This window comes from Cherax quadricarinatus, chromosome 52 (assembly GCF_038502225.1).
Source record: "Cherax quadricarinatus isolate ZL_2023a chromosome 52, ASM3850222v1, whole genome shotgun sequence".
NCBI lineage: Eukaryota > Metazoa > Arthropoda > Malacostraca > Decapoda > Parastacidae > Cherax > Cherax quadricarinatus.
The window spans coordinates 15,198,560-15,224,331 of record NC_091343.1 but is presented as its reverse complement, the minus strand read 5'-3'; the positions used below and the strand labels follow the sequence as shown (position 1 = coordinate 15,224,331).

Here is a 25,772-nt window from a genome sequence, read left to right as displayed (position 1 = left end):
ATGCAATAATAAAAAATTAAAAATTGCAAGAAAAAATGGGAAAAAACTCAAATGCAGTATTTTAGTACACAGCATGCGTTAGTTCCACACGTTGTCGTCATGGTGTTAACACCCTTCAAATTCGTGCCTTCCCATCTCAGTAAGTATTGAAGGGATTTATTTTTGTTTTATAACCACAAAACTTTACTTCTTTTTGAGATTTAGTTTTTTTTTTAAATCTTGGCACACAGTATTTTTTAATTTCAGGGGTGGCAATAGTGAAAGGTTTAAACTCAAAAGCCATGATGCTTTATCAGGTTAAGACATATAAACCAAAATGACAGGGTAAAAACAAGAACTTTAAGGGACAATATCTGACATACATGGCCATATGTAATGAGCAATATATCTACATAATGCCCAAATAAATGTTTAAAACATATAAAAGTAAAATGGCAGGTTAAATTTTAAGTGTAAGTGCATACAGTCATCCCTACAAATTTGCTGACTTCTGTACTCATGAATTTCAATTATCCAATGTTTTTAACTGGATCAATATTTTCAATTTCATTGAAGTATCGAACTTTTTTTTTTTTAATCAACAGATTTTCAATGCTCCAAGCTGGTCATTACTTATGAATTTTTTTTTTTGTCCATTTCCTACTAAGGCAAGGTGGCCTAAAAAAGAAAAACTTTCATCATCATCATTCACTCCATCACTGTCTTGCCAGAGGTCCAACACTAGTTATAAAACTGCAACATTAACATTTTGATTAGGTCAGGGGTTTCAAATAGAGTTAGAGCTAAAGAAGGAGTAGCAATAATGTTGAAGGATAAGCTATGGCAGGAAAAGAGGGACTACAAATGTATAAATTCAAGGATTATGTGGAGTAAAATAAAGATTGGATGTGAAAAGTGGGTTATAGTAAGCGTGTATGCACCTGGAGAAGAGAGAAGTGTAGAGGAGAGAGAGAGATTCTGGGAAATGTTGAGTGAATGCGTGGGGAGTTTTGAATCAAGTGTGAGAGTAATGGTGGTTGGGGATTTCAATGCTAAAGTGGGTAAAAATGTTATGGAGGGAGTAGTAGGTAAATTTGGGGTGCCAGGGGTAAATGTAAATGGGGAGCCTTTAATTGAGCTATGTGTAGAAAGAAATTTGGTAATAAGTAATACATATTTTATGAAAAAGAGGATAAATAAATATACAAGGTATGACGTAGCACGTAATGAAAGTAGTTTGTTAGATTATGTATTGGTGGATAAAAGGTTGATGGGTAGGCACCAGGATGTACATGTTTATAGAGGGGCAACTGATATATCGGATCATTATTTAGTTGTAGCTACAGTTAGAGTAAGAGGTAGATGGGAAAAGATGAAGGTGGCAACAACAAGTAAGAGGGAGGTGAAAGTGTATAAACTAAGGGAGGAGGAAGTTCGGGCGAGATATAAGCGACTATTGGCAGAAAGGTGGGCTAGTGCAAAGATGAGTAGTGGGGGGGTTGAAGAGGGTTGGAATAGTTTTAAAAATGCAGTATTAGAATGTGGGGCAGAAGTTTGTGGTTATAGGAGGGTGGGGGCAGGAGGAAAGAGGAGTGATTGGTGGAATGATGAAGTAAAGGGTGTGATAAAAGAGAAAAAGGTAGCTTACGAGAGGTTTTTACAAAGCAGAAGTGTTATAAGAAGAGCAGAGTATATGGAGAGTAAAAGAAAGGTGAAGAGAGTGGTGAGAGAGTGCAAAAGGAGAGCAGATGAAAGAGTGGGAGAGGCACTGTCAAGAAATTTTAATGAAAATAAGAAAAATTTTTGGAGTGAGTTAAACAAGTTAAGAAAGCCTAGGGAAAGTATGGATTTGTCAGTTAAAAACAGAGTAGGGGAGTTAGTAGATGGGGAGAGGGAGGTATTAGGTAGATGGCGAGAATATTTTGAGGAACTTTTAAATGTTAAGGAAGAAAGGGAGGCAGTAATTTCATGCACTGGCCAGGGAGGTATACCATCTTTTAGGAGTGAAGAAGAGCAGAATGTAAGTGTGGTGGAGGTACGTGAGGCATTACGTAGAATGAAAGGGGGTAAAGCAGCTGGAACTGATGGGATCATGACAGAAATGTTAAAAGCAGGGGGGGATATAGTGTTGGAGTGGTTGGTACTTTTGTTTAATAAATGTATGAAAGAGGGGAAGATACCTAGGGATTGGCGGAGAGCATGTATAGTCCCTTTACATAAAGGGAAAGGGGACAAAAGAGATTGTAAAAATTATAGAGGAATAAGTTTACTGAGTATACCAGGAAAAGTATACGGTAGGGTTATAATTGAAAGAATTAGAGGTAAGACAGAATGTAGAATTGCGGACGAGCAAGGAGGCTTCAGAGTGGGTAGGGGATGTGTAGATCAAGTGTTTACATTGAAGCATATATGTGAACAGTATTTAGATAAAGGTAGGGAAGTTTTTATTGCATTTATGGATTTAGAAAAGGCATATGATAGAGTGGATAGAGGAGCAATGTGGCAGATGTTGCAAGTATATGGAATAGGTGGTAAGTTACTAAATGCTGTAAAGAGCTTTTATGAGGATAGTGAGGCTCAGGTTAGGGTGTGTAGAAGAGAGGGAGAATACTTCCCGGTAAAAGTAGGTCTTAGACAGGGATGTGTAATGTCACCATGGTTGTTTAATATATTTATAGATGGGGTTGTAAAAGAAGTAAATGCTAGGGTGTTCGGGAGAGGGGTGGGATTAAATTATGGGGAATCAAATTCAAAATGGGAATTGACACAGTTACTTTTTGCTGATGATACTGTGCTTATGGGAGATTCTAAAGAAAAATTGCAAAGGTTAGTGGATGAGTTTGAGAATGTGTGTAAAGGTAGAAAGTTGAAAGTGAACATAGAAAAGAGTAAGGTGATGAGGGTATCAAATGATTTAGATAAAGAAAAATTGGATATCAAATTGGGGAGGAGGAGTATGGAAGAAGTGAATGTTTTCAGATACTTGGGAGTTGACGTGTCGGCGGATGGATTTATGAAGGATGAGGTTAATCATAGAATTGATGAGGGAAAAAAGGTGAGTGGTGCGTTGAGGTATATGTGGAGTCAAAAAACGTTATCTATGGAGGCAAAGAAGGGAATGTATGAAAGTATAGTAGTACCAACACTCTTATATGGATGTGAAGCTTGGGTGGTAAATGCAGCAGCGAGGAGACGGTTGGAGGCAGTGGAGATGTCCTGTCTAAGGGCAATGTGTGGTGTAAATATTATGCAGAAAATTCGGAGTGTGGAAATTAGGAGAAGGTGTGGAGTTAATAAAAGCATTAGTCAGAGGGCAGAAGAGGGGTTGTTGAGGTGGTTTGGTCATTTAGAGAGAATGGATCAAAGTAGAATGACATGGAAAGCATATAAATCTATAGGGGAAGGAAAGAGGGGTAGGGGTCGTCCTCGAAAGGGTTGGAAAGAGGGGGTAAAGGAGGTTTTGTGGGTGAGGGGCTTGGACTTCCAGCAAGCGTGCATGAGCGTGTTAGATAGGAGTGAATGGAGACGAATGATACTTGGGACCTGACGATCTGTTGGAGTGTGAGCAGGGTAATATTTAGTGAAGGGATTCAGGGAAACCGGTTATTTTCATATAGTCGGACTTGAGTCCTGGAAATGGGAAGTACAATGCCTGCACTTTAAAGGAGGGGTTTGGGATATTGGCAGTTTGGAGGGATATGTTGTGTATCTCTATACGTATATGCTTCTAAACTGTTGTATTCTGAGCACCTCTGCAAAAGCAGTGATAATGTGTGAGTGTGGTGAAAGTGTTGAATGATGATGAAAGTATTTTCTTTTTGGGGATTTTCTTTCTTTTTTTTTTTTGGGTCACCCTGCCTCGGTGGGAGACGACCGACTTGTTGAAAAAAAAAAAAAAAAAAAAATTAACATTCCTCCTTCAGTGTAGGCACTGTACTTCCCATCTCCAGGATACAAGTCCAGCCTGCTGGTTTCCCTGAATCCCTTCACAAATGTTGCCTTGCTCACACTCCAACAGCACTTCAAGCCCTAAAAGCCATTTGTCTACATTGGCCCCTCTCTAACATGCTCACACATGCTTGCTGGAAGTTCAAGCCCTTTGCACACAAAACCTCCATTACCCCCTCCCTCCAACCTTTCTTAGGTTGACACCAACCCCTCCTTCCCTCCACTACAGATTTATACACTCTCGAAGTCATTCTATTTTGTTCCATCCTCTCTACATGTCCGAGCCACCTAAACAACCCCTCCTCAGCCTTCTGGATAATAGTTGTGGTAATCCTGCTCCTCCTCCTAATTTCCAAACTATGAATTCTCTGCATTATATTCACTCCACACATTACCCTCAGACATGACATATACACTGCCTCCAGCCTTCTCCTTGTTGCAACATTCACCACCCATGCTTCACATCCATATAAGAGAGTTGGTATAACTATACACTCATACATTCCCCTCTTTGCTTCCATGGACAAAGTTCGTTGTCTCCACAGACTCCTCAGTGCACTACTAACCTTTTTTCCCTCATCAATTTTATGATTCACCTAATCTTTCATAGACCCATCTGCTGACACATCGACTCCTAAATATCTGAATACATTCACCACCTCCACACTCTCTCCCTCCAATCTGATATCCAATCCTATTTTTTTGTTATCCTCATCATCTTACTCCTTCCTATATTCACTTTTAATTTTCTTCTTTTACATACCCTACCAAACTCATCCACCAACCTCTGCAACTTCTCAAAATCTCCCAAAAGCAGTGTCATCAGCAAAGAGCAACTGTGACAACTCCCACTTTTTATTTGATTCTTCATCTTTAACCCCACACCTCTTGCCAACACCCACCCATTCACTTCTCTTACAACCCCATCAGAGATATGGTCTCAAACCAATTTCTTAAAAAAAATATATGAACCCAATTTTGAAAAAATAAATGTTATGAAGACCTAATTTCGATTTATTCAAAATTTTGAGTTCTACAGGGACCTTTAGGGATATAACCCTCGTGAATTTGTAGGGAAGCCTGTACACCAACAGAAAATTTTATCAAAGTACTATAGCATTAAATACGGACTGCATCTACTGCTTAATTGCCTACAAAGAATACAAAAAATACTATTAACTCACCAAGAACAGCATCTCCCAAGAATTCAAGCCTCTGGTAGCAGTCAGTAAGGCGGTTCTTGTAATATGAAGCATGAGTGAATGCTTGAAGCAAATAAGAACGGTCCCGGAACGTATATCCAATCTTCTCCTCAAATACCATATATCCACTAAGTAACAATTCCAACTGCATGTAAGTATCTGTTACTGAACACTGATGAAGAGGTGACTGAGGTGGCTCCAAGTGACCATATGTGATATGCAGTACATTTTCAGATTCCTCATCTATCTTACATGGTAAGACCTTGATTCCAAGCCAAGACATGAAAAGTAAAGCACCACGGGGACCACAAGTTGTAAGGTAAGCACCTATCAGAGCCTCAACACAGTCTGCAATACTTTTGTCAGGAATACTATGTTGTGTGAGCAAATTGTATGGAATAAAGATAGGTAAATCATGAGGATTCTGTGTGGCCATTAATTCACTGGTTATATGCTCAGTTTTACTGCGTTTTATTTGTTCTGAACGTTCTTGAACTAATCGTCTTATCTCATCACTGGCCAGATCATGAAGTCCTGGTAAGTCAGCCATGTTCCAGTGACCGGCAGGAACTCCTGAATCAATCAATGCTTCTTCTAACTCACGTGGCACAAAATAACCAGGAGGCAGCCAATTGTCATGAGGCTCAAACTTGGTTGCAACCATGCACTCTCCAAGTCCCTTTCGCTTACCTAATCGATATAAATTTAGGTTACTAACTTGCTTGGACCGCAGGTAACTGAGCTTGCCTTCATGACGTTGTGGATAAGTACAGTACAAGAAAGTGGTGATAGCATATTTCAAGAATGAATCTCCTATAGTCTCAAGCCTCTCCAGATTGACTCCATCATTTGCATTAGACATTGTGAGTGCCTGAAGAATTATACTAGGAGGTGGGCCAGGATGGTTTATGAGATCTGGCTGGTAATCAAAACTGAAGAGTGTTTCACCAGAATTGCTCTTTCCAGAGAAAGAGTCAGCACCATTATCTAGTTTAACCAGAGAAAGGGTTTCAGTACGATTCACAATCCTAGTGGCAGGTGAGGTAGTTTGTTGAGCATTATCACAGCCTTTTGAAGATAGTGGTTCACAGCCTTGCAATGTAAATTTGTCCACAGGTAAACTCACTTTCTCTGGTGATGACATTTTATTTTCATTTGCTAGCTTTCTGTGTGCCTTCTCTATAACCAATGGTGCATTCTCAGCCAAGTAACAAGAGCTTTCTAATATTGCACACTGTTTCTCCTCCAGAAATAGATGAAATTCTTCTTCTTTCTCTGCCTTGACAATGTCATCTTCATAGGGCCACTGTAAATCTATTTCTTCATCAGAAGAACCTTCATCAATGGCCATACTTGTTCTTCTTTTACTCCCTTCATCATCCCACATCTTCTCTGCTTGGCTTTTGTCGTCGTCGTCCATATCAGAAGAAACGTCTGATTCACAGCCTTCAAGATCATCTGCCAAGCCCTGAAAATCTCCATAACCTCCATAGGCATCATAGGAACCATAACCATTGTAACCACCTCCGTAACCAGAAGAGCCAGGTCCACCAAACACATCCCAACCATCGATTTCAAAGTTTGATGGTGAACCTACTCGGAAAACCTCTCCACTACTATCCTTGTGACAGCCATTTTTCGACCTACGTTCTGTAATGCCAGTACCCCAGTCAGCACCTAATTCTCCCTCTATATCATCATCAACATTAGTAAAACCATCCAGTAATGTGAGATTATCTGGTAAAGCCACATTAGGATCAAATGTATCAATTTCAAAATCATCTGCAGGATTCATATCATCTATGCTGTAGGGTGGAGTAGGGGGATCAACAGCCATATCATTGGACCAAGTACCTATTTCCATATCGATACCATTTTTACTGATCTTTTTCTTTACAGGGGGTGATTCATTACCCAGCGATTCTGTTATCTTTCCTTTTTGTTTTGTAACACTTTCAGTTTTATGTTCAGTGCTGTCCTCCTGTATTTGGTTATCTTGACTCTTCTTCAGCACATCAGCAAGGCTCCAACCAAAATCCAAAGGTGGCCAAGAGAAGTCTAAAAATAAAAAAAAATTTGCTCTAGCACAAAAAATTTCAGTAATTTAATAAATGTATAATAAACACATTAGTGGTGGAAAACAGCCAGTGTGGATAAAAAAAATGATACTGCATAATAAAAACATTAGAAATATATTACTTTTAAGGAATAAGCAGGCTAAATCAGAAAATATACTATTATCAAAGCATGTTTTGTGCAAGAAAAACAAACAAATATTTCTTGAACTAAAAAGTATGTACATCCTGTCTCATTCTATACACCTAATAAATACTTTTAAATACTAATATTAGAAGAAAACATTCACAATAACTCATTCCCTAGCTGCTTTTCCAAAAAGGCACAAACATCACAGTCCTAAGTTGAACCACTAAACTGCAGCATCCCCGAATTCATTATTATTGTAGTACATGTGTCATTTTTATCAACTTAACAACCATCTTCCACCAAGGCAGGGTGAACAAAGGAAGAAAACATTCGCTTATTATTGTTAACTATTTATGGAAATGAGGTACACACATAGATGTCATATGCACCATTTAACCCTTGACCATATCAGGCTCATCTTAATATTTTTTCATCTAGTATGGGATAGTCATGTCTTTCAATGAAAGTATTTTTATGAAGACTGTTGGAGTGTGAGCAGGGTAATATTTTGTTAAGGGATTCTGGGAACCTGGTTAGCTGGACTTGAGTCCTGGAAGTGGAAAGTACGTTTGCACTTTAAGGAAGGATTTGGGATATTAGCAGTTTGGAGGGACATCTAAACTGTTGTATATGAGAGCCTCTGCTAAGTCCGTGATTATGTACGAGTGATGGTGAAAGTGTTGAATGATGAAAGTTTCTTTCTTTTTGTGTTTTTTTTTTTATTTTTGGGTCACCCTGCCTTGGAGGGAAGTGGCCTATTTGCTAAAAAAAAAAAAAAAAAAAAAAAAAAAAAAAAAAAAAAAAAAAAAAAAAAAATTAATATATATATATATATATATATATATAAAAAAATTAATATATATATATATATATATATATATATATATATATATATATATATATATATATATCTGTTGGAGTGTGAGCAGGGTAATATTTAGTGAAGGGATTCAGGGAAACCGGTTATTTTCATATAGTCGGACTTGAGTCCTGGAAATGGGAAGTACAATGCCTGTACTTTAAAGGAGGGGTTTGGGATATTGGCAGTTTGGAGGGATATGTTGTGTATCTTTATATGTGTATGCTTCTAGACTGTTGTATTCTGAGCACCTCTGCAAAAACAGTGATAATGTGCGAGTGTGGTGAAAGTGTTGAATGATGATGAAAGTATTTTCTTTTTGGGGATTTTCTTTCTTTTTTGGGTCACCCTGCCTCGGTGGGAGACGGCCGACTTGTTGGTCTACCAAAAAAAAAATATATATATATATATATATATATATATATATATATATATATATATATATATATATATATATATATATATATATATATATATATATATATATATATATATTATGTGCGGGTTATTTGTGTATATATTATATAATATACACACACATTATTATATATAGTATGTATGTATATATATATATGTATATATATATATATATATATATATATATATATATATATATATATATATATATATATATATATATATATATATATATATATATATATAGTATGTATGTATGTATGTCGTGCCCAATATGTAAAACTGGTCAATTAGCAAGAGCTCATTTAATATTAAGTCCTTTCTAAAAATTTCTCTTATACATTTAAAGATATATTTTTTCATTTATGTTAATATAACAGTTTATAATTTTGCACCAAAAGAATCTTAGAAAACTTAACCAACCTTATTATAACGAGCAATTTATTTTAGCCTAGTCCAACTAAATATATTTTAAAAACATTTACAGTAATTTAATACTAAACAAACACAATGAAATATATTTTTTTCGTTAGGTTTAGAATGATTTTGGCGAAATTATTGCATACACAAATTTTCGCTTGTCCTATATGGCAAGAAGAGCGTTGCTATTTAAGCCAAGATCGCAATTTCTGCCTATTCGGCACGATAGATATACGTATATATATGTGTATTTGTTTACCTGAAGGAAGTATCTGAAGTCCAAGACCAACTTCACTGGCCACACATATTCTTAATTGGTCTGCCAAAAGGAGAGCATTTATACGATACAAAATAGTGGGCAAACAGACAGCCTTACGCCACAGAGATGCTGGGAAGGGATGGATTGTGCACAGCTCAGGTACTAAAATTTGTTTTTGTTGTAGATTTTCTCGTTTTGCACGCTTGGTCTCTTCTGAGGTAGTGGGCAGAGCAACTCCTTTTCTGTCAAGAATAATAAAAAATTAAGCATAATTAAAAATTCATTCATTAATATATTTATGGCAGAAAAAAAAAGACAACTAAAAATTGATTTAGTGACTAAGGAAGAAAGCAAAAAAGGTAAAAATTTTCCCATTACTTATACATTAAGTCATTTTTAATACTGATGGAGTGTGAGCATGGTAACATTCATGAAGGGATTCAAGGAAACTGGTTAGCTGGACTCGAGTCGTGGACATAGGAAATACGGTGCCTGCACTATGAAGGAGGGTTGGAGTTATGTTGCAGGTTTTGAACTGTAGTATCAATAACAAATTTGGCAAGACAGAGATGGAGTGAGTAATGATGAAAGTGTTTCTTCTTTTTTGGGTTGCCCTGCCTTGGGGGAAATGGCTGAAGTGTTAAAATAAAATTAACACCTTACTAAACCAGTTTCTAGCTCATTCTACCAGTAAAAAAAAGTTACATTTTCAAATAAAACTACCTGGTATATAATTGGATTATAAAAGTGATTTTTTTTTTGTTGACATCCATTATGGTGTTTTAGACATGAGCAATGAGACTTTAGCTGTGTGGCTTTGTAAATGGTCAGAGTCAGCCTGAAATGTCGTCATTTTTTATCTCCTGTCTCGCCCTACCTTGATGGGAGACAGCCAGTGTGTTAAACAAAAAAAAAAAAATTGTGGCTGAAACAATTTACAACTGATTCACAAATTGGAAACGCACAAATCTTTAGACAGTCTCAGTCATTCTGAATCATTATGAAATTGATTATGTGCAACTTGATAATGGTTCAAGATAGATCGAGAAAGTCTACAAATTTAATTCTGTTTTGTGGGTTAGTTGTGAAATAGATGAAAGATGACTTCATACCCTGACTTACCTGTTAACATGTCTTGGTGTGAGCAGGTTAAGACGGCCTGATGTATGGTCAACATCAAGCAAAGGCTGAGACAAATTACAAATTTGAAGCCCATATTTAGTCAAATAATATTTTTCAAAAGTCTCAAATCCAGCATCTGGGAAGTCACTTTGTGGGTTAAGATGAGTGCATATTTCAGCCACATAGAAGTACTGAAATAAAATTAAAGAAGAAAATATACTCTTAGTAGGGTTCATGGACATTCTCTTCCATATACAATACTAGATACTCTTAGCTTCACAGAAAACTGTATTCAGTACATAAATTAAGAATGACAAAATAATGAACTCTATACCTGAGGCTGGTCTTGATTCCTATACCAGGGCATTACAACAGCATCTTCATATAGGCAATGCTGAAACTGGAATTTCTTTCTTGTATCATCAAGGGGAGGAACTGGCCTTGGATCTCCTTCTAGCTGAATTTTTGTAACAAACTCCCAGTCAATGTCTTCACGTCCTTCAACTGCATCAGAAAAAATACTTTGCAGTATGTGTAAAAAGAGATGGGAGTGAATGGAGACAAGTGGTTTTTGGGACCTTAAGAGCTGTTGGAGCGTGAGAAGGGTAATATTTTGTGGAGGGATTCAGGAAAACCTGTTAGCTGGACTCGAGTTCTGGAGGTGGGAAGTACAATTCAATTTAAGTTTATTCTCTGTAAGGGTTACAATGTGGGGTTTAAAGGTTTTGGGTATTGTGTAGTTTACATGTTATAAAATACTAATTACAGAGAGGGGCCACTACGACACCTAGCATGGCTAGGCATTTCGGGCAGACTTAGATTAATTCTTAACATTAAATCCTTACAGATTATGGTATTAAGACTAAGTGACTACATCATAATTTGTGAGTTTAGCAATGTGAATACTTTTGTTTTGGCAAAATACAAATTATCTATATTGGAGTATCATAGGCAAACTTATGACTAGTTAGGATTTATTATTTTAAGATTAAGATTAGTATTTCTGGGTTTATAGTCAGTGGGTGAGTGAGTGTAATTGTGAACCACCAGGTGGTTATCATGTAGTTAGTTGTCGGGGTGTATCAGGGAGATAAGATGTTTTCTAACTGTAGTTTTGAAAGTGATGAATGTGTCTGCAGTTCTAGAGTTTTCAGGTAGGGTGTTCCAGATTTTAGGTCCTTTGAAATACATTGAATTTTTGTAAAGGTTTAGTCGAACACGGGGAATGTCATAGAGATGTTTGTGTCTGGTGTTACGCCTGTGGATCCTGTCAACTATCAAGAAAGCGTTTTAGGTCAAGGTTAATATTGGAATTTAAGGTCCTGTAGATATAGATTGCACAGTAGTAAGTGTGGATGTTCTGAACAGAGAGTAAGTTTAGATCTATGAATAGTGGGGGAGGGGGTGTATTGCCAGGGATGGGATTTAGTGATTATTCTTACTGCGGGTTTTTGTTGAGTTATTATTTGCTTTAGGTGTGTTGCTGCAGTTGAACCCCAAGCACAGATAGCACAGGTGAGGTATGGATATATAAGTGAATGGTATAGTGTGAGAAGGGCAGTTTGCGGCACGTAATATCGTATCTTGGAGAGGATCCCCACCGTTTTGGATACTTTTTTGTTATGTGTTGGATATGGGTGCTGAAATTTAGGTTGTTGTCGAGGTATAGGCCAAGGAATTTGCCCTCATTATGTCTGGCAATTAGAGTGTTGTCAATCTTAATGTTAAGTTGCGCAACACCTGCTCTGCTACCAAACATAATATAGTAGGTTTTGCCAGTGTTAAGTGTAAGTTTATTGGCTGTCATCCAAGTCAAAATTTTGAGCAGCTCCTCGTTAACAATGGTGTTGAGGGTGGCAAGATTAGGGTGGGAGATGACGTAAGTCGTGTCATCAGCAAAGAGAATGGGTTTCAGGTGTTGGGATATGTTTGGAAGATCACTGATGTAAATGAGGAAGAGCAGGGGTCCAAGGACACTTCCCTGCAGAACTCCAGTACTCTCTCCCTCCAATCTTATATCCAATCTTTCATCACCTAATCTTTTTATCCTCATAACCTTACTCTTTCCTGTATTCACTTCCAATTTTCTTCTTTTGCACACCCTACCAAATTCATCCACCAATCTCTGCAACTTCTCTTCAGAATCTCCCAAGAGCACAGTGTCATCAGCAAAGAGCAACTGTGACAACTCCCACTTTGTGTGTGATTCTTTATCTTTTAACTCCACGCCTCTTGCCAAGACCCTCGCATTTACTTCTCTTACAACCCCATCTATAAATATATTAAACAACCACGGTGACATCACACATCCTTGTCTAAGGCCTACTTTTACTGGGAAATAATTTCGCTCTTTCCCACATACTCTAACTTGAGCCTCACTATCCTCGTAAAAACTCTTCACTGCTTTCAGTAACCTACCTCCTACACCATACACATTTACTAAAAAAGAGAAGAAGAAAAACCATAAGAAATAATAGAAATCAAATTAATCCATTCCTGACACCCCAAAGTATGAACAAAAATTTTTTTTTACCACATGAAATATTAATTTTAATACACACAAACTGAAGAAGACATGCACAGTTACATGACACTTACCTTTATTGAAGATCTGGTGATGATTGATGGGATGGGAGGAGGGGAGACTGTGGATGGTGTTAATGTTTAGAAGGGGAATCCCCTTCCATTAGGACTTGAGGTGGCAAGTCCTTTTCCGGGGTTACTTCCCTTCTTCTTTTAATGCCACTAGGACCAGCTTGAGAGTCACTGGACCTCTGTCGCACAACATATCTGTCCATAGAGGCCTGTACCTCCCGTTCCTTTATGACATTCCTAAAGTGTTTCACAACATTGTCAGTGTAATAGTCACCAGCATGGCTTGCAATAGCTGTGTGAGGGTGATTTTCATCAAAAAAGGTTTGCACTTTAAGCCACATTGCACACATTTCCTTAATCTTTGAAGTAGACAACTTCTTCAATTTCTCTATCCCCTCCTCCGGAGCAGTTTCCTCAGGTCTGGCCTCTTGCTGTTGAAGATGATCCAGCAGCTCATCAGTGGTTAGTTCGTCATTGTCCTCCTCCACCAACTCTTCCACATCCTCCCCACTAACCTCCAAACCCAAGGACTTCCCCAATGCCACAATGGATTCCTCAACTGGCATAGGATTCCCAGGGTTAGCCTCAAACCCTTCAAAATCCCTTTTGTCTACACATTCTGGCCACAGTTTCTTCCAAGCAGAGTTCAAGGTCCTCTTAGTCACTTCCTCCCAAGCCTTACCTATAATGTTTACACAATTGAGGATGCTAAAGTGATCTCTCCAAAACTCTAAGAGAGTCAATTGAGTTTCTGAGGTCACTACAAAGCACCTTTCAAACATAGCTTTTGTGTACAGTTTCTTGAAGTTGGAAATGACCTGCTGGTCCATGGGCTGCAGGAGAGGAGTGGTATTAGGAGGCAAAAACTTCACCTTAATGAAGCTCATTTCCGCAGAAAGTCGCTCTGCCACGTCTGAAGGATGATCAGGAGCATTGTCTAATACCAGGAGGCACTTAAGGTCTAATTTCTTTTCAATTAGGTAATTTTTCACAGTGGGGGCAAATGCATGGTGTAACCAGTCATAGAAAAAGTCCCTAGTGACCCATGCCTTACTGTTTGCCCTCCACAGCACATACAAATTAGCCTTGAGGACATTGTTTTTCCTGAACACACTGGGAGTTTCAGAGTGATACACCAATAAAGGCTTCACTTTGCAATCACCACTAGCATTAGCACACAACAACAGAGTAAGCCTGTCTTTCATAGGCTAATGTCCTGGGAGTGCCTTTTCCTCCTGAGCAATGTAGGTCCTGCTTGGCATTTTCTTCCAAAACAGGCCTGTTTTGTCACAATTAAACACTTGTTCAGGTTTCAGTCCTTCACTGTCTATGTACTCCTTGAATTCCTGCACATATTTTTCAGCTGCTTTGTGGTCCGAACTGGCAGGCTCACCATGCCTTATCACAGTATGTATGCCACTACAATTCTTAAATCTCTCAAACCAACCTTTGCTGGCCTTAAATTCACTCACATCACCACTAGTTGCAGGCATTTTTCTAATTAAATCCTCATGCAACTTCCTAGCCTTTTCACATATAATCGCTTGAGAGATGCTATCTCCTGCTATCTGTTTTTCATTTATCCACACCAATAACAGTCTCTCAACATCTTCTATCACTTGCGATCTCTGTTTCGAAAACAAAGTTGCACCTTTGGCAAGAACAGCTTCCTTGATTGCTGTTTTCTTGGACACAATAGTAGTGATGGTTGATTGGGGTTTTGTGTACAACCTGGCCAGCTCGGAGACATGCACTCCACTTTCATACTTAGCAATGATCTCTTTCTTCATATCCATAGTAATTCTCACCCTTTTTCCTGTAGGGTTGGCACTAGAAGCTTTCTTGGGGCCCATGGTGACTTATTTTGCAGGTGCAATCACTAAAAAGGCTGTGATAATATGAAATGTTCTGATTGTATGCTTGGAAGCGACCGCGGTGGCTGGCTTGTAAACACTGGCACCCACGGAACAAGTGAGGCGGGCTCAGGCCGCACGTGGACGCGTCTCGAACGAATCGCGTTGAGCGAGCTTTTTAGCGCTAGCCGAGGCAAAATTTTTGCGTTAAAATGTATCGCTAGGTGGATTTAACATTATGCGATGCATTCGTTAGGCGAGGGTCCACTGTATTGGGGCACCAAGCATTCATGATTTTTCAACATTCGCGAGGTTCTTGATCCCCTAACCCTCCCGAATGTTGAGGGAGAACTGTATGCTCTTGTGAAGTTAGTGGTCTTGGCGATATATATATGCATTGGTGATTTCGCCCACTTTGAGTCCTATTTTCGGCCAATTCCATTGTTCCAGTTGACCAAACTCATACCTATTTCCCTAGAACTCCATTTGTTCTATCGATAAAGTACAAGAAACCACCCATTTACCAATTTCAACTACCCAATAAAGTCTTCAGAAATTGGCAATTTGGCCAATTTCAAACAAATTTCAAAATAGGGTCCAGAATAAACAATGCAGACATTACTGGCACTAAAATAACATTTTCTCTGTTCATTAGTCACGTCTCCAGGCCACTCTTATATTACTCTTGCTTTCCATTTTGAATTTTTATTCACACAATAAATAGAAGATTTACTGTTAAGCAGACTACTGCATTATAGTAATAATTATATAAATAATGTCAACCCATTTGTGACTGCATATTAGACTGGCCAGTTGAACACGTATTCGACAGTGACGTCTCATTAGCAGAGAGTAAACAGTCTGCTAATGATTGTTTACTCTCAATCATTAGCAGAAATCGAACATTTCTGCTACTCTGAGCTCAATTTCAAGGTACTTTAATTTGTGAAACCAATCAAAATTATCTCTATTTCTGTAATATAAAAGTCAATGTTTTAAACCAAAAACATGGTTGGAGTTTTTTTTTCTCATTATGCACTGCGAGCGGCAGGATTTTGTTTTTATACTGCGCACACTGACCACACAGACCCATTCTGTCACACGTAGGCCTACCAGCTATGAAGGCACTAGAATTTTGTAGTAGTATTAAGGGGCCAACACTGGCTTGCAAGCTGTAATATTATGGGACCAACAGTGAAAGGGTTAAAGGAAGGGTTTGGGATATTGGCTGTTTGGAATGACATCTAAACTGTCGTATCTGGACGCCTCTGCAAAGGTAGTGATTGTGTGTGAATGTTGGTGAAAGTGATGAATGAATGTTTTTTTCTTTTTTTGGATCACCCTGCCTCAGTGGGAGACAGTCAACTTATTAAAAAAATATATATATATAGATATATATATATATATTTTTTTTTAATATGTATTACTTGAGCAGTCTGTAGTATTCTTATTCCAAGTATTACCTGTCAAAAGACAATGAAATGACAAATACAGGGTTGCAATGAGCATTCAGGAAATATTATCTCTTCCCTAGGAAAAGGACAAGGAGGATGACTAACTGAGGTGAGAACTGGCCACTGCCATGTCCTCAAAATGACAATGTATATGTATTTCTTACAGTAGATGTACAGTAGTGATTATGCGAGAGTGAGGTGAAAATGTTGAATGATGATGAAAGTATTTTCTTTTTGGAGATTTTCTTTCTTTTTGGGTCACCCTGCCTCAGTGGGAGACGGCCGACTTACTGGGAGGATGGGGGGGGGGGGGGAGTACAGTACTCATCTAGTATGATACTTAAACTTTGAATGTTTTTTTTTTCTTCTTTTTTTGGAGTGGGGTGTGGGCACTGGATTGAAGTGAGTTGCATGAGCTATGAAGAATTACAACAGCAAGTTATTTGTTTTTTTAATATAAAAAATGCTAAGATTTTTAGCAATTCAATGCCTTCACTACCAGTTTTCAACAATCTTAACAATGTATTACTATCAACACAAATTTGCTGCTACTATGACAAATTTACTGTTACATTAGATATCACAATCGCAATATACTAAAACAATTCGACTCTCAGTTACACTTCAAATAATATCCATAGTTCATTACAGGTCACAGACTAAGTCACAACAAAATTTGTAGATAGAGAAAATTTTCCCACTACTAAGGCCTATAAATGAGTTACTGGGCTCTTAGACAAGTACTCAGATGAATATTAAAATATCAACAGGTTATTAGGTAAGACACATATGCAGCAATTAGTTATCTATTTCAAAACTACGTCTTCAAGGGTGATGGAGTGACTACATCGTCTTCACACCCCTTCTGCTTCTACCAACTTTTCTGTACTCGACTGAATAAGCTTTCTGTGTAGGCGAAACGTTTCAAAATATAGATACCTAATTGTTACATATATGTCTTACCTAACAAGCACTCAGGTCACTCAAACCCTCATTACAACCATAACATGATATAGCATCAGGGGACCCACCACTGATAACTAGTTCATATAAATATTTACTTATTTCGTTAAATTTGTACAGTGGACCCCCGCATAACGATTACCTCCGAATGCGACCAATTATGTAAGCGTATTTATGTAAGTGCGTTTGTACGTGTATGTTTGGGGGTCTGAAATGGACTAATCTACTTCACAATATTTCTTATGGGAACAAATTCGGTCAGTACTGGCACCTGAACATACTTCTGGAGTGAAAAAATATCGTTAACCGGGGGTCCACTGTATTACTCTCCAATAAATATTATGGTTATGAAGTAGAACATACTGTTTATGAAGCTTGGCACTTTGGAGGCAACCACCCACATCCTATGGCAAGCCATGGCGAGCCTAGAGTTTTGAACTTCAGAGGTCGGCATCAATGACCTTTCAAAGTGAATCAAGCTAACCATTCACATCTAGTAATAGTCTCTACCTACATACTATTAACAGAACATCCTAAGTCGGAGCCCTACTGTATAGTATACTAAAATAAGAATGAGTAACAAAAGGTCCGTTAATTAAAACTTACATTTGTTAAGTGGAACAATGTAGAAGGCTGTTCTTGCATTTGTGGGGTCAAACTTTATAGGATATTTCTCCAGACGCAACACATGAGTAAAGGTAAACTTATGAAAGCACTGCAGAGCTGCTAGCTGATCCTGGGTAAATTGCTCCCTTCTCCCAGTCTCACGGACATGGACAACCACTTCACCTGAGCGAGTGAACACTGGAAAACCGCTAACCTGGTAAGGATAAATTTAAAATTTTATTTATTTTTTGTTTTCTATAAACACTATACAGCCTGTCCTCACTTAACGGCTGAGTTCCGTTCATAAGAGTAGGTCAGTAAGTGAATGGGTCTTTCATGTTTTATATACACAGTACTCTGATAATTATACTGGCAGTCTGGAGAGATATATTGTGTACTTTTATACGTATATACTTCTAAACTGGTGTATTCTGGTCACCTCTGCAAAAACAGTGATTATGTGTGAGTGAGGTGAAAGTGTTGAATGATGATGAAAGTATTTTCTGTTTGGAGATTTTCTTTCTCTTTGGGTCACCCTGCCTCGGTGGGAGATGGCCAACTTGTTGAAAAAAAAAAAAAAAAAGTGTACCTGTACCTAAATAAAGTTATACACTATGCTGGCATGCAGGTACACATTAAGAGTGTCTTAGTCTGGAGGATACCATATTAATAATGATAATAATAATACGCAATAATAATCACTGGGGCGAATTAAATGTCGTATAGTGTATTACATTAATATAAATATTTTCATTATTCCATCTATGATATTTTTTAAAAATTATAAAATATACATGCTATGCAATATATAAACATGATAAATACAGCACCACAGTAGAATAAATTAACATAAATATGAGATGTCATTGTAGGTAGTAGGTTGGTAGACAGCAACCACCCAGGCAGGTACTACCGTCCTGCCAAGCGAGTGTAAAACAAAAACCTGTAATTGTTTTACATGATGGTAGGATTGCTGGTGTTTTTGGTCTGTCTCATAAATATGCAAGATTACAGGTACGTCTTGCTACTTCTACTTGCACTTAGGTCACACTACACATACATGTACAAGCATATACACACCACTCTGGGTTTTCTTCTATTTTTCTTTCTAGTTCTTGTTCCTGTTTATTTCCTCTTATCTCCAAGAGGAAGTGGAAAAGAATTCTTCCTCCGTAAGCCATGCGTGTTGTAAGAGGCGACTAAAATGCCAGGAGCAAGGGGCTAGTAACCCCTTCTCCTGTATAAATTACTAAATTTAAAAAGAGAAACTTGTTTTTCTTTTTGGGCCACCCTGCCTTGGTGGGATGTGGTCGGTTTGTTGAAAAAAAAAAAAAAATGAGATGTCATGTGTAGATGAATGTGTATGAACCAAAACCTGATGCATTCGTATGCTTTTTTACATTCTCCGCGTGTCTCTCTTCTCTCATTTACTTGTTCTCTCTCTCTCTTGTTTATTCATGTTACCTCATTTACTCATCTCTCACCTTATATTAAGACTACAAATATTTTAAGGTGAGTAATGAGTGTTGTGTGTGTATTTTACTTTTTATTGTTTTTAATGCCTAGTTCTATTGCTAACTTCATATATGTTAATTTAAACTTGTTAATTGGCATTTATATGCATTTATAAGTGGGAAAAAATGGTGTGCTTTCCTGCGATGTCCTCTTTCCAGTTGTAGTCCGGAACCTAACCTGCCGTATAAGTGGGGGCCCTACTGTATACAGTATACTACTGTATAAACATTTAAAAATATACCAGAAATGTTATAAATGGTACAAAGTTGACATTACAACAATATCAAAGGTGGTTGACACAAATCCACTACCATTATAGCATGCCCCTCACTTAGCGACGAATTTGTTTACCGACGTGGTCATAGGAATGGAACTCAGTCATTTAGCGAGGAGAGGCTGTACTGTAATAAACAGAATAGAGGAAATCAGCTCTAATTTACATTGCTTAGGTTTGCATATTGGTCAGAGAGCTGGTTGTAACTCCGAGCAGTTGGTAAACAAGCACATTGTTAAGTGAGGAGTGACTGTATTAAGATGAACTAAGATGAAACTATGATGCCAGACATATAATTATTACCTGTGATATAGGTTTAGTTGTGACAATACCAAACGAACGTGTGGACTTTTCTGGACGATAGATCTTACGGCCACGTGTGTTTTGCTCATCAGGTATGGGGCAGGTCAGCACCATGTCTAACTTGTAAACAAACAAATCCAGCTTCTCTTTTGGCTGCTCTCCTGTCAAGCATTCTGCTACCTGAAATTTTATGTTAACAGTTTATGCATGCTTCCACCAATTCATAAAAGCATGAAATGGAGTTTTCTGAAAACTAAGATGTTTGAGAAAAGAAAAATGAAAATCACAATACAGGTCTCCCTCAACATTCGCATTTTCAACTTTTGCGGGCTTCACACATTCGCGAATTCCCAACTGCCAAATTCCCAGTCTCCAAATTCCCATCCGCCAAATCATATTCAAGTTTCCCGCCACCTGCGAGTCCCTACTACCCTCCCTCCGACCCCCTGAACTGGCAGCCAGCCCTCCCACCAGTGTGGCGAGTGCTGCTTGTTCATTATTTGCTATTAAACTACAGTATAAATACGTGTAATGTAAACCCATTCATGACTGCATATTGGCATGGCTATTTGGACAGGTATTGGACGGTGACATCATGTGTTTACTCTTGAACACAGCAAAGAATCAAACATTTCTGCTACTGCTAATAACAATAGTAATAATAATAATAATAATAATTTTTTTTTTTATTATCACACCGGCCGATTCCCACCAAGGCAGGGTGGCCCGAAAAAGAAAAACTTTCACCATCATTCACTCCATCACTGTCTTGCCAGAAGGGTGCTTTACAGTACAGTTTTTAAACTGCAACATTAACACCCCTCCTTCAGAGTGCAGGCACTGTACTTCCCATCTCCAGGACTCAAGTCCGGCCTGCCGGTTTCCCTGAACCCCTTCATAAATGTTACTTTGCTCACACTCCAACAGCACGTCAAGTATTAAAAACCATTTGTCTCCATTCACTCCTATCAAACACGCTCACACATGCCTGCTGGAAGTCCAAGCCCCTCACACACAAAACCTCCCTCCAACCTTTCCTAGGCCGACCCCTACCCCGCCTTCCTTCCACTACAGACTGATACACTCTTGAAGTCACTCTGTTTCGCTCCATTCTCTCTACATGTCCGAACCACCTCAACAACCCTTCCTCAGCCCTCTGGACAACAGTTTTGGTAATCCCGCACCTCCTCCTAACTTCCAAACTACGAATTCTCTGCATTATATTCACACCACACATTGCCCTCAGACATGACATCTCCACTGCCTCCAGCCTTCTCCTCGCTGCAACATTCATCACCCATGCTTCACACCCATATAAGAGCGTTGGTAAAACTATACTCTCATACATTCCCCTCTTTGCCTCCAAGGACAAAGTTCTTTGTCTCCACAGACTCCTAAGTGCACCACTCACCCTTTTCCCCTCATCAATTCTATGATTCACCTCATCTTTCATAGACCCATCCACTGACACGTCCACTCCCAAATATCTGAATACATTCACCTCCTCCATACTCTCTCCCTCCAATCTGATATCCAATCTTTCATCACCTAATCTTTTTGTTATCCTCATAACCTTACTCTTTCCTGTATTCACTTTTAATTTTCTTCTTTGGCACACCCTACCAAATTCATCCACCAATCTCTGCAACTTCTCTTCAGAATCTCCCAAGAGCACAGTGTCATCAGCAAAGAGCAACTGTGACAACTCCCACTTTATGTGTGATTCTTTATCTTTTAACTCCACGCCTCTTGCCAAGACCCTCGCATTTACTTCTCTTACAACCCCATCTATAAATATATTAAACAACCATGGTGACATCACACATCCTTGTCTAAGGCCTACTTTTACTGGGAAATAATTTCCCTCGTTCCTACATACTCTAACTTGAGCCTCACTATCCTCGTAAAAACTTTTCACTGCTTTCAGTAACCTACCTCCTACACCATACACCTGCCACATTGCCCCCCTATCCACCCTGTCATATGCCTTTTCCAAATCCATAAATGCCACAAAGACCTCTTTAGCCTTATCTAAATACTGTTCACTTATATGTTTCACTGTAAACACCTGGTCCACACACCCCCTACCTTTTCTAAAGCCTCCTTGTTCATCTGCTATCCTATTCTTCGTCTTACTCTTAATTCTTTCAATAATAACTCTACCATACACTTTACCAGGTATACTCAACAGACTTATCCCCCTATAATTTTTGCACTCTCTTTTGTCCCCTTTGCCTTTATAGAAAGGAACTATGCATGCTCTCTGCCAATCCCTAAGTACCTTACCCTCTTCCATACATTTATTAACCCTTTGACTGTAGCAACCCCCAATCCTGAGGTGTCTCCTGGTGTCGCAAAATTTAAAAAAAAAAAAAAAAAAAAACAAAAAAAAATTCTTATGAAATGATAGAGAATCTTTTCCCGATTGTAATGACACCAAAAAAACGAAATTTGATGGAAAACTGACGGTATTATGCTCTCGCGAAGTTAGCGACCTTGGCGCTGTTTACAAATCGGCGATTTCGCCCAATTTGAGCCCTATTTTCGGCTAATTCCATTGTTCCAGTTGCCCAAACTCATAGCTATTTCTTTAGAACTCCATTTTTTCTATCGATTGAGTACAAGAAACTGCCCATTTACCGATTTCAACTACCTAATAATATGGTCAGAAATTTGCAATTTGGCCAATTTCACGAAAACTAAAATACATGACAATTTCAAAATAAGGTCCAGAATGAACAATGCAGACACTCCTGGCTCTAAAATAACATTTTCTTTGCTCATCAGTCATGTCTCCAGGCTCCTCTGATATTACTCTTGCTTTCTATTTTGAATTTTTATTCAGACAAAAAATAGAAGACTTACTATTATGCAGACTACTGCAATACTGTAATAATTGTATAAATAACATCAACCCATCCATGACTGCATATTAGAATGGCTAGTTGGACATTTATTGGACAATGGCATCATTTGTTTACTTTTGAACATTGGCAAAAATCAAACATTTCCCCTATTTTGAGCTCCATTTCTAGGTTCCTTTATTAGTAAAATCAATCAAAATCACCTCTATTTCTATATGTTTTCCATTCTATCAAATGAGACCAAGAAAACGAGAATACAACCATAAATACTATACGAAAATAGACCACAAAGTCGGCATTTTAATTAAAAAAAACGGTCTGAGTTTTTTTTTTCTCATTATGCACTGCTTGCTCCAGGATTTTTTTTATATGGTGCACACTGACCACACAGACCCATTCTCTCACATGTGGGCCTACCAGCTTTCTCCTGCTTGATTTGAAGCCGCTAGAATTTATGAGTATATATACGTCAAACATGGTACCTCGTAAGACGTATATATACGGCCGCGACAGTCAAAGGGTTAAATAATTGCACCAACCACTCCAAAACTATATCCCCACCTGCTTTTAACATTTCCATCTTTATCCCATCAATCCCGGTTGCCTTACCCCCTTTCATTTTACCTACTGCCTCACGAACTTCCCCCACACTCACAACTGGCTCTTCCTCACTCATACAAGATGTTATCCCTCCTTGCCCTATACACAAAATCACAGCTTCCCTATCTTCATCAACATTTAACAATTCCCCAAAATATTCCCTCCATCTTCCCAATACCTCTAACTCTCCATTTAATAACTCTCCTCTCCTATTTTTAACTGACAAATCCATTTGTTCTCTAGGCTTCCTTAACTTGTTAATCTCACTCCAAAACTTTTTCTTATTTTCAACAAAATTTGTTGATAACATCTCACCCACTCTCTCATTTGCTCTTTTTACACTGCTTCACCACTCTCTTAACCTCTCTCTTTTTCTCCATATACTCTTCCCTCCTTGCATCACTTCTACTTTGTAAAAACTTCTCATATGCTAACTTTTTCTCCCTTACTACTCTCTTTACATCATCATTCCACCAATCGCTCCTCTTCACTCCTGCACCCACTTTCCTGTAACCACAAACTTCTGCTGAACACTAACACTACATTTTTAAACCTACCCCATACCTCTTCGACCCCATTGCCTATGCTCTCATTAGCCCATCTATCCTCCAATAGCTGTTTATATCTTATCCTAACTGCCTCCTCTTTTAGTTTATAAACCTTCACCTCTCTCTTCCCTGATGCTTCTATTCTCCTTGTATCCCATCTACCTTTTACTCTCAGTGTAGCTACAACTAGAAAGTGATCTGATATATCTGTGGCCCCTCTATAAACATGTACATCCTGAAGTCTACTCAACAGTCTTTTATCTACCAATACATAATCCAACAAACTACTGTCATTTCACCCTACATCATATCTTGTATACTTATTTATCCTCTTTTTCTTAAAATATGTATTACCTATAACTAAACCCCTTTCTATACAAAGTTCAATCAAAGGGCTCCCATTATCATTTACACCTGGCACTCCAAACTTACCTACCACACCCTCTCTAAAAGTTTCTCCTACTTTAGCATTCAGGTCCCCTACCACAATTACTCTCTCACTTAGTTCAAAGGCTCCTATACATTCACTTAACATCTCCCAAAATCTCTCTCTCTCCTCTACATTCCTCTCTTCTCCAGTGCATACACGCTTATTATGACCCACTTTTCGCATCCAACCTTTACTTTAATCCACATAATTCTTGAATTTACACATTCATATTCTCTTTTCTCCTTCCATAACTGATCATTCAACATTACTGCTACCCCTTCCTTTGCTCTAACTCTCTCAGATACTCCAGATTTAATCCCATTTATTTCTCCCCACCGAAACTCCCCTACCCCCTTCAGCTTTGTTTCGCTTAGGGCCAGGACATCCAACTTCTTTTCATTCATAACATCAGCAATCATCTGTTTCTTGTCATCCGCACTACATCCAGGCACATTCAAGCATCCTAGTTTTATCAAGTTTTTCTTCTTCTCTTTTTTAGTAAATGTCTACAGGAGAAGGGGTTACTAGCCCATTGCTCCCGGCATTTTAGTCGCCTCATACGACACGCATGGCTTACGGAGGAAAGATTCTTTTCCACTTCCCCATGGACAATAGAAGAAATAAAGAAGAACAAGAGCTATTTAGAAAAAGGAGAAAAAACCTAGATGTATGTATATATATATGCATGTGCGTGTCTGTGAAGTGTGACCAAAGTGTAAGTAGGAGTAGCAAGATATCCCTGTTATCTAGCGTGTTTATGAGACAGAAAAAGAAACCAGCAATCCTACCATCATGCAAAACAGTTACAGGTTTCTGTTTCACAGTCATCTGGCAGGCCGGTAGTACTTCCCTGGGTGGTTGCTGTCTACCAACCTACTACTACTAATAATAATAATAAATGCAATAGAATTGAAGAAGGAAATTGTACAAAAATGCGAGGGAGTGGTTGACACATCGTCAGTGTGGCTTTGTTTATGCTGGAGCGAGCATTAGTCTCCGTGCTCTTCCAAACATTTCACAATAATTCATTGTGTTTGGTGCTTGTAGATAGAGTGCAACTGGAGTGGTAGAAGCAGTGGTTGAGGAAGCAGTTGAGGCAGTGGGTGAGGCAGTGGGTGAGACAGCAGGTGAGGCAGTGGGTGAGACAGCAGGTGAGGCAGTGGTTGAGGCAGCGGTTGAGGCAGTGGGTGAGACAGCAGTTGAGGCAGTGGTTGAGGAAGCAGTTGAGGCAGTGGGTGAGGCAGTGGTATTTAATAACATACATGTTAATAATAATAATAAATGTTAATAATATGTATTATTATTATTTATAACATGTTATTAAATACCACTGCCTCAACTGCTGCCTCCACCATT

At 38.4% G+C, this 25,772-nt stretch overlaps 1 protein-coding gene across 4 annotated transcripts in view; it reads right to left on the bottom strand.

The window, feature by feature from the left end:
* Positions 1 to 25,772, bottom strand: part of LOC128696831 (endoribonuclease Dcr-1) — a 127,153-nt gene that overhangs the window by 9,519 nt on the left and 91,862 nt on the right. For all 4 annotated transcript variants that reach the window (XM_070096088.1, XM_070096087.1, XM_070096090.1 and 1 more), the window contains exons 16-21: positions 19,975 to 20,154; positions 17,883 to 18,096; positions 10,746 to 10,915; positions 10,412 to 10,602; positions 9,290 to 9,531; positions 5,112 to 7,187 (exon numbers count right to left, since the gene is read on the bottom strand). In XM_070096088.1, the coding sequence (XP_069952189.1) occupies positions 5,112 to 7,187; positions 9,290 to 9,531; positions 10,412 to 10,602; positions 10,746 to 10,915; positions 17,883 to 18,096; positions 19,975 to 20,154 (3,073 nt within the window). The remainder of the gene's footprint in view (positions 1 to 5,111; positions 7,188 to 9,289; positions 9,532 to 10,411; positions 10,603 to 10,745; positions 10,916 to 17,882; positions 18,097 to 19,974; positions 20,155 to 25,772) is intronic.